The 10,712-nt window shown below is 34.6% G+C and overlaps 1 protein-coding gene across 1 annotated transcript; it reads left to right on the top strand.

Moving 5' to 3' along the window:
- Nucleotides 1-11: 11 nt before the first annotated feature.
- On the top strand, nucleotides 12-2,859 carry LOC139691006 (sulfhydryl oxidase 2-like). Its single transcript, XM_071588713.1, has 3 exons — nucleotides 12-381; nucleotides 481-727; nucleotides 817-2,859. Exons 1-3 carry the CDS (start codon nucleotides 135-137, stop codon nucleotides 2,189-2,191), a joined length of 1,869 nt encoding a protein of 622 aa, XP_071444814.1. The 5' UTR covers nucleotides 12-134; the 3' UTR covers nucleotides 2,192-2,859.
- Nucleotides 2,860-10,712: the final 7,853 nt, after the last annotated feature.

Here is a 10,712-nt window from a genome sequence, read left to right as displayed (position 1 = left end):
TTCAAAAAATTATTAAACGGCAGAAAACTTTAAACTTCTGTGAACATTTAATTGTCGATTGGTGTATTTTCTCCATATATACCTCTGCTTCGAACGGTTTTTGTTATTCGTGCTACGCCCGCACACATCAAAACATGGAGACGGTCGCCTTACAATGTGTGGCATATGTCGTGCTATTTCATGGAGTATTAGGTGGTGTAATTACTGGAGATGATGCATTATACACGAGTGATGACAAAGTAACAATTTTGAATGTTACGAATTTTAAACCGACCGTTTCAATATCAAGCAACGCTTGGGTAGTTGAATTTTACAGCAGTTGGTGCGGATTTTGTAAACGATTTTCACCTACGTGGAAGGACTTCGCCGCCGATATAAATGGTTAATATCATTTTTATTTGAGTTATTAAGTACGGCCTGTGACGTGTGTGAGTACGTTTAATTTATGGTGTTGTCCTTAATGAAGAAACTTAATTCCAGCCTGGGAAGGTGTAATCTCTGTTGGAGTTGTTGACTGTGCTGATGACAACAACAATCCTTTATGTAGAGAATATGAAATAATGAGATATCCTACCCTGAGGATGTTCTCTGCTTTCCATTCCGGAAAGCTAGGCATTGAGCTTCAAAAGGACTCAATTGACGAAATGAGACATGGCGTTTTAGGTTTTTTAGAGAAGGAGCAAATGGAAGGAAGGGGATCACCGTGGCCCAACCTCAATCCATATAGGTAAGTGAAGTTGAGTTTTCTTAAATCGGGTAGGTTTGGACATAGTTCATGTTTCTGTGGGGTATTGACGGAACAATTGAATTTTGCAGGAGCAGCGATCTGAAAAATTTATGGAAAGATGCCTCTCCCGAAGTCGTATATGTAATTATTATATTTGAAGAGCCAGAATCCTACATAGGGAGAGAAATAATTTTAGATCTTCACAAAATAAAAGGAATTCAGGTTAGAAGAGCAACTACACACAATGAAGCGCTCTCCCGTCTGCTTGGGGTAGCCTTTTATCCTTGTTTGTCTGTCGTGAAGAGAGATTTGAATTCATTCAATTTGAAACTTGTGGACAACACCAGGAAATCTTTCCGGGAACAGATCGTTTCATTCTTAGAATCAGTAGGTATAGCAGATGTCAATGTAGTTAAAAGTGTAAGTCATACTGGTGTTCTCATTGAAAAAGTTGAGATATCTTCGGATAGAATGGCAGATAGTGCAGTGGCCGGTACAAATTTGCAGCAACCTAAAGTTTATTATCAAGATTTATTGGGTGCGTTTGCCTACTCGCTTCAGCATGAAATTCCACTTCATCATCACATTACAGGCCAAGCTCTTGGAGCACTTCAGAATTATGTTAAAGTATTGAGGAAGTATTTTCCTCTAGATCATGCCGGTAACATTTTTGCTGAAAAATTGCAGGATTGGGTTATCGTAAAAAATGACAACATTCAAGGGAAGACTTTCGAAGATCAAGTAAAAATCTTGTTGGTTGAGAGCAAATTCAAACTACCTGTATTGCAAAACTGGAAAGGCTGCCGTGGAAGCAAGCCACATTTTCGAGGTTATCCATGTTCTCTTTGGCAAATGTTTCACACCCTGACTGTCAATTCTGTGTTGATAAATTCCCATAATTTGCATGAGCTTAAACCCCTGGAAGTGCTTGAAGCCATGCTTGGATATGTTACGCATTTTTTTGGTTGTGAGGATTGTGCAGCGCATTTCAAGCAAATGGCAGCAGATACTCTACATTTGGACGTGCATACACCCGACGATAGCATACTCTGGCTGTGGAGGACTCATAATAAGGCTAATAAACGATTAAAGGGTGATATCACGGAGGACCCCAAGCATCCAAAAACACAATTTCCTTCGCGAAATGCGTGCCCTGCCTGTAGTGACAGTAAAGGTGTTTGGAATGAGGAAGAAGTTTTACGATATTTGAAAAGATTTTATGCCAGAAATAATATAAATTATTCGGAAACTACCAAGGAAGATTCTAAAGAGATAACAGAATTCGTGTCAGATGATGTGGAGAGAAGGAAACTAGGCTGGGATTTCAGTATTGCCGATATTAGTTTGTGTGTTGTACTGTATATAAGTTCAGCTGCTATCCTTATTTTGGTATATATTAAGTTTGTTCTCAGTAACAGATATAAAAAGAAATCATATGTATTTGATCTTTTGGGAAAAGTTTAGGAGTAACAACGTATCTCTGTTTGTAATGGATTTTGTAAACAATGTATAAAGGTAATTTTTGGATGTCTTGTTTTTGACCAATTAGTGGAAGAAGATATACCTTGTAATGGCAGGTAATTATTTTTTACTAGAAAAGCTTGTAAATTATCTTTGCTACACATTATGTGGGCCTAAGTATTTATCATTCATTTTCATTTTTTAGCCAGTAGTTTTCCTCAATGGAAATGAAGGCAAGTGATAACACTTGTTTGATCTCAGTACTAAATACGGTGGTTCGTGGACTGCTGTTTTATCTGTGATAGTTAACCGTGGTGCCTTTGTGATATAAGATCTTTTATTGTGTGGTATTGTCTTCCATTTCTTTTCATTTAATTGACTTATTCCTTGCCATGCATTCCTAGGATTTTAATACCTCAGTTAATTTGGTGTTTATTGGAGAAGGTAATCTTGCCTGATTCAATCCATTAAATTTCAGTGTGTGTGTATCTAACATATATATACAACACACAAATATCAAACATTCCCTTACAAATATCCTTATATAGGTATATATATATATTATGTGTGTGTATATACCTGTATATACACACAAAATGAAATTTCTGTGCGTTTGTGTGAAAATTACTGAATTTCATTGTGGATTTTGTTGTAAATGTGATGTGTGATTAGTGAAAAATATCAAACTCAAAATATCTATCTACTCATTTTCTATGATTATTTCATTTGGATTTAATATTTGGTATGCATTCTGGAAATATCCAAGGCGATTTTCAATACAATCAAGTTGGTTTAAATACATGGACAAATGGAGTATTCACATCCAACTCTTTTTGTACGCCTCTAACTTATTTTCCCATAAATTGAGGAAGATGCAAAGTTGAATAGAAGCAAGTGTATGGTCTGACTCAATGAATGGAAATAAGAGGTGGTCAAGTGGGCCTTGGTGTTGGACTTTTCAAAGTATTAATGATATAATAAAAGTAAGATTCCTACTTTTTCTACTATGACTAACACAGTTTTATGATTGCGGTAGACTAATTCATATCATGGATGTGCTGAGTGTGCATGGTGGTAGAAAACCCATTGGTTTCTTATGTACTGTATATGTATGAGTGGTAAGAAACTGATTGATCACTTGAAAACTATTCGGTAAATATAGGTGCTACTGACCGCAGTTGGCCTTTAAGGTAACTGACTGCCAGAAAATTAGCATTTGTTATATTTCCTTTAATGCTCTTATTCCTTAACAGTGAAGGCCATAGTGAACAAGTTTGTCACCTTTTATTATGATTTACGATTGTATTGAAATGCATTTATTACAACTTCAGTGGCTTGTGTCCAGTATTCATATGTCAGTTTTACACATATTTCAGCCAGGTTTATTGTCGTAGAAAGAGTGTTATTGTTAAACAAAAATTGGTATTCGTAACGACAAGGTATTGGTGTCAAGACCATACTAGGAAACTATTTTAAGGTTCTTTTTTTCAATACTTCATATTAATTGCCATTTAATGTTTTAAAAGAACTCAAAAACTTGGTTAATGCCTTGTAAAAATCTTTAATGCATAACCACTTGGGTCTGGTAACTTATGTATAACCATGATTTTTTGGTTTATGGTTCTGTTGGTTGCAAAATTATTCTGAGACTTATTGCTGACAGTAAAATTATTTCAGTGCCCAAAGATAGTTTTAAATTCATTGGCCAACCCTCCATGTGAGCTCACTAGTCATCAGACTGAATAGGTCAATTTTGCCCTAGATGTGCTTTTTTAAATTCTACATTTTATGATAGGTTATATCATCATCATCTCAATTATTATAATAGTATTGAAGAAACTCCCAACAATTGCTTATTTTACTCTTTCCTCACCTACACCTATTATATATATCCTATTTATATAATGCACTGCCATCCATCATGCCGCTAGAAAAAATGGAAGGGGGTGGGAAATACCCAATTTAAGCATTAATTTTAGCAGCATTTTGGCTGTATCATTTAATAGAACAGCAGTTGTTTCGTGGGTGTAAACCATTATTTTTCGAGATAGAAGCAAAAGGAATATCTCTGCATTTGTTCGAACCACTTGCTTCTCTGGTTGTGCAAGTTGTTCCCTGACTTCTCAACATGGAATAGGTAACAGTAGAAAACTGATTATATTAATGAACTCATTGCTTTAGGGGAATGGTTTATGATGTTTTTAAGTTGAGATGCATAGTATGTTTTGTGTGCTTGGGATATTATTACAAAGAAACAGAAAACTCAATTGTATTAGCTCTTCATTCTCTTTATTCTGTGTTTGTAAATTGGTCCCCGAACTACCAACAGAATTTTAAATGCCCCAGATGAGGATACCTAATTCTGTAAATCTTTTTCTGGCATTGAAAACTGGCCCAGTTATTTAAAACTCTCTATGCAAAAATATGTATTTGACCAAGGAATGCTTTCTACATGACGAAATTATTGAATGTCAGATCTAAGTCATTACGGAATGATAGCATTTTTCAAGAATTTCTCTCGGGTTTCCCTCTGGGTTGGGTCGCAGTACACCGTCGTTTCGATGGCTGACCCTGTCATCGTCTTCAGGGTGAAGATGATAGCAGAGTCAGCCATCGAAACGTCGGTGTACTGCAACCTGACCCGGTGGGAAACCCGAGAGAACTTCTTGAATGCCATACGCCGGGAAAACCTGAGATCCTTCATTGACAGCATTTTGTTAGCATGATTCAGGAAGAGGAATGGATGAATACTTAAAAGAATATTTTTCCAATTTATTTTGTTCCTGTAAAAACAATGGGTTCTTAAAATAATTGACTTTTGCGTAAATATGTTGGAAAGGGTAAGAGCATTGAGATTAGATACAATGTTCATTGCCTTTCCCATTTCAAAATGGAAGTAAACTAGTTAAACATGATGAAATTTTTTAATTGGCAGAAAGATACTCTTGGAGTATCAAAAATGGAATTATTATAAAGATGAAAGTTCATATGCTGTGTTGAAAGCACTAGTACCATAACATTATCATTCTATTCAAATTATTTTTTCTTCAATGAAGGTTTTTGTAGCAATCCCTTCCTCTTATTTTCTTCCTCCATCTCCTCTGAAACTAGAGAAGCAGATAACATTCCACATTTATTCTATTTAATTTTCAACTAATTATTAAAATTTAAGTATAATAGGGCCTTTCTCATTGCCGAAAGAAATTATCTTGGAGGAAAGTGGCTTGTTTCAAGACCAACTTTCTAGTTTCATTAAACTTGTCAATTAAAATTTAAAGCATCACAACATGGAAGGAGAGTGAGTGATCAAGTTCAAGTGCCCTTTGTAGTGTAATCTTGAATGTGGAACACTACTTGCCCAGGAGCTCTGGGAAAATAGTGTTGTCATTTAGATGCCAATCAGCATTCAAAGGGCAAACATCTTTTTTATCCCAAAAATGTCGTCAAATGTGTATAATCAAATATATTAGCATTTATATTTTTGGTTGTGTTGGTAATCTTTCAGATTTCTTCACGTATCATGATTGTGCCAATGCTTAACTCATATGTTTTGAGTAGTCCCTTTCATGAAAATACCATTAGGTTACAAGACATTTATGTCATGAAGGACTTCTGCTAGAAAAAAATATTTCCACTTCTGATTTTGCAATGTCTTTTTGTTTTAACTTTTGTTAAAGGCTTGTTGTAGACCAGTGGGTAGAGGTCTGGTCTAAAGATCCGAGAGCTCTGTTTTGATGCAGGGTTCTACCTCTGGCTACTCTGGGCCTCTTGAAAATTAATCTTTGAGTTGATTAATGTGATATTTATGGTTTGGCTAATGTTGTTATAAATGTGTAATAATTAAAATGAAGGCAGTACCTTCGTGATTCAGCAGAATTTTTTTTCGATATGATCAGGGTTTCGACGTCACAATCAGGTCTTACAGATGATGTTGAATGTCGAAACCCGCGTCGTATCGATATAAATTATCTGTGGAATCACAAAGTTACTATTTTTTCACTTCTAATATAAATCGATTCCATAATGTTACACCTGTAGCCTTCAATTATATCAAATTTTAAGAAGCCATATTGACGACCAAGTTCTCCGGTGGCGGAGCAGTGGGTGATCATTGTCAACGTTCTGTGAATCCTTAGCCTCCAATGCTTTGTGTACATGATGTGATTCCAGGGATCACTGCAAGAGGTATTGTTAGTACTTATATTTGGATCGTATGAACATTTGTGTTACTAACAACAGATTTTTTTTTGTTTTCCATTCATATTAATTTTATCACATTAATGTCATAATCTCTGATTTTCTAATATTAAATAAGTCATGTCGAATGCATTTTCCTATATGCTTTTCACTTTTTTCTGATGGTAATTCATATCTCTCTACTGTTGGTTTTCGTTATAGTTTCAGGGTTGATGATGCTCACACACTGTACCGTATTTTCCCATCGATAACGCGTACCCAGATAGTTATCTTGAAGGTGTATAGATGCTGCGCATCTCGTTATAAATAAATATATATATATATATGCGCGTAAACAATTATATGGTGTGTAAAAATACTTCGTTTGGATTTTTTCAGTTTTCATAGCAGAACGCGTATCGTCATTTTCTCGATCATCTGAACATATTTGTGTAGATAGGGCGCGCGTTATCGATGGGAAAATACGGTACTTCATGGTGTAATTTTCATTATACCTCATGCCATACTCAGTGGCCGCGACAGGGTGTTCATATTAATACTAATAGGAAGTTCGGTGTGATATTTTAAATGTTTCATGACAAAGTATTTTTCATATGGTAATGGAAAATCGTAATAAAGTTACCGCTGGAACAAGTTTACATGCAAGCATTGCGTATTTTCAAGGTCACAAGGGTGTCTTTTTGTGTTTTTTGATATGGGATGAGGAAAAATAAAACTATTGTCAATATTGGCAGTAGTGTAAATCTCCGGAGACACTAATATCTTTTTCATGACCATCAGCCAGTGTCGAAATGGTCATGTGTAAAATAATCAAATGCTGTATGGCATATTAAAACCCAGGATCACCAGAGATCTGTTGATATTTCTGAGGGTGTAGAGCTCAATCCATAACACCATCCCTCCCCCCAATTGAAAAATTATGTTCAAATATTCTTAGAAAATTTGTTTTCTTTCCCTATGCCATCAATTATTTGGCATAAAATTTGACAATCAGGGTATCCCAAGGCTTAGATGTTTTAGCCAATAGTGTTCAGGTATTTGCCAATGTTTGAACCTAAGATCATTCCATATGCAGCCCAATATTCAATCCCCTAGATTAGCATAGTTGCTGAATATTTATCTAAGAGTTCGAGTATGAAACTGAAATCTAAGAATCTGAATATATTATTGGGGGAGACATCATGATTATCATGACCTGTGAAGGGCAAATCTATCGTAAGATAAGAGTTAAAAATATTTTGTTTTACTTTTGGAGAAATTGATTTCCTCTAGTCTGTGGGAGTAGGTGAAGAAATACTATTTTCTAGCATATGCACTCAAAGCGCTCCTTCGATAGATTTGCTTTGATTCTTTAAGCATCAATGTTTATAATATGAGTTCATTGTAGATATTTTTGTAGCCTGAAATACTGAAAGCTTTCTCTTGCTTAGGATTCAGTTGCCCTATTAATATCCTTTCATTCAAGATCATCAAAGTAAGATTGATAGTCCGTTTCAAATCCATATGTTCTTAATTTTTTAGCAAGAAATAGTTTTTGCCCTGATGAACAGAAGTCCAAGAAACTATGACAAGTTTGCCAATGACTGTACAGATGATATAGGTGTATAGTATTTTCATAACTTTTGGTTTGAATTATTAACTAAAATCTTTAGCTATAAAATATGTAGGAGATTGGTATGAGACAAATTTGGTTTTTAATGAAAGTGAATCAATAAGGTTCAACCATGTATAATTAAAGAGTTATGGGAAAGGTAGAACATGTAATATGTGCTAGTTTTATGCTGAATTGCTTGCTCAGAAAAAGTTGACTCCTTATCTAATGAAACTAAATGATTTAAGTTTTAATCAGCCTGACAAAGCCGGTAATTTCATGATATATGTTTCGGGGTGTCATATTTAAGTATGAGCATGTGATTTAGTAGGTAAAGTTATGATCAAAGTCAATATTTGAAAATCTTGAAAAAATATGTAATGTCTGTATCATTGTAAGAACATCTGACAATGTGATGGATCACATTTATTCTTTTTCTCTTTCATCAGCATATTTGTCTATGGAATGATTAGTATGTACATATCATTTTTATTCACCAAAGTTTGCATTTGTTATGGAACTAAAATGTTACAATAAAGGTGATACATCAGAAAAGTATCTCCTTCATTTAAATAACAGCAAATAAAATGAAAAGTCTGTCCTTCTATGTTACTGTGAAATGCTGCAAACATAACATAGGGTAATTTTACGGTAGATAAAAAATATTTTGACCCTTATTTGTCAGGGGACATTTTTTATTGTTTTTATATTTGTATTTTCACTTGTTTGGTATATATAAAATGTATATGCTTTTAACCTGGACTAATTTACTTTTAATAGTGTATGGAGGAAATATGTAGCATCAGTAGAGGTACATGCATTTGTATAAAATCTACTGGTGCCATAATTTTTAAGTTTGGAAAGGAGTAATGTTTTCATATATTTTATCGCCATTCATGATTCAGGTACTTATTTATATTTTATATCAAGTGTTGTATAGGAGTTACAGTAATTATTTATTTGCTTACCAGAGCAAAAAATACGTAATGGAGATTCTCTGTACTACGCTGGCCATTTTCAAACAATTGGTTTCCATATTATTAAATCCTTGTTTTTGAGTAAAACAGATTTTTCTTCTGAGTTCAATTACTGAAGATAGAGTATATGGGTACCTATATTGGTAGATTATATACGTGTATATGCGAGAGGAAGTAGAGTTTAGCTGTGATGATTGTGCGGAAAAATATTACGTATCTGTTGCACCTTCAAGGAAATGAATTGTTTCATCACAAAAATATTAAATTGGGAGTGTATGCGAATACTCTCTACCCCTAAAGGGTTGGAAATGTAACTATGCATTTCAGTTAGTCGTGAAACGCTTTCTATGAACTTATGTATAGTAGACTAAATCTCAGTATTTTATTTTATTGATGAGTGATTTTAACGAGAAGTATATCTCATTATTAGCTAAGGAGGTCGGAAAATTCTACGGGTAGGGATGCTGAAGTTCAGCGCTGGGAGCGCGCGCAATGGAAGAGCTTTACGGTTTAAAATGTAGATTCGGAAGCAGTGGCAATGCCAGCAAAAAATTAACTCCTTGAAGAAATATGGAAATTATAAAATAAGGAAGTTATACTAAACGTGCTGTTTTTCTTTAATGCATCTCACTGTCGCGAAAAGAATTCATTACATTGTTATAAGTTTCAATAAAAAACTATTAAGATGTCGTATTCAGTGCCGTGAGGGACGCTTAAACCTTTCCAAGAGAGTGATTGATTTTTCCCACCAATATTCCATGTAAACTGGAGTATCCATTCTGGTTTTGTAGGAAAAAGCCAAAAATTGAAAGAGGGCATATCGATAATTATAGTTTATCGCTACAACAGTGCATGAATTTGTACCAAAATACTCATTTTGTTTGCGTCAAAACAAAAAGAAAATTCTCCAATTTTATTCATAATGCGACTGAAACAGGTACGTTAAAACTTTTAAAAAATATGATTGGTGCCTTTCAGGAATTTTCGTCTGTTGTGACGGAAGAAATACGTGACACCCAAATTTTCTATTTCATTGTCGTCCTAGACGTGCTGTGGCTCATGCTAAAAATATTCTTTAATAATACTTATGTAAAGTCACATCCATCAAATATGTGATAAGAGAGAATCACTACGCTTCAGGCATTTCTTAACGTTTCATGCGCAAACAATTCATAAATGAAACTCTTGAAGATTCAGAATGGCTGGAGAGTGAAAACTTCATATCTAAAGTAGCCAACTTAAATATTGCCATAAAATGAAAAAGATAACGTATTTTTGATGGACATGGAAAACTTCCACGAAGTGAAGTCTGACCATGTAGGTTCATTAAATTAAGGTTTATCACTCTGTCGGCAAATTTTGTGGGATTTTTATTTAATGTCTTCAAAATATTGAGAAAGTCTATTAAAAAACAATCGGGTGCCGCTATTTCGTAAATGGCTTACTGTGCATTTGGCCCCCCATCGGTAATTTTAAATTGATAAGACAAAGGTAAGAATGGCCTCGGTGATACCAGTGACTCTCTCTGCGATGAGGGACGATTCACGAAAAGTATCTAATTGAATGCAAAACATTCAGGAGAAAAGTCAGCAATAGGAATATAGAAAATGTGCAATGTCCCGTAGATTTTGTGTAATAATGATGATTATCCAATTTTTTGAATGCAGGTACGACTGAAGCTCTTCCTTGTAAATAACTATGATTCGTCGCTATTTACTTAGTTATGACAATTCTTTTAAATATGTCGCAGAAGCCGACT

The sequence above is a fragment of the Hetaerina americana genome, unplaced genomic scaffold (assembly GCF_022747635.1).
Source record: "Hetaerina americana unplaced genomic scaffold, ioHetAmer1.1.p SCAF_3, whole genome shotgun sequence".
In the NCBI taxonomy this organism is placed as follows: domain Eukaryota; kingdom Metazoa; phylum Arthropoda; class Insecta; order Odonata; family Calopterygidae; genus Hetaerina; species Hetaerina americana.
Note: the sequence above shows the minus strand (reverse complement) of the source record. Positions and strands in the feature narration are given on the sequence as shown.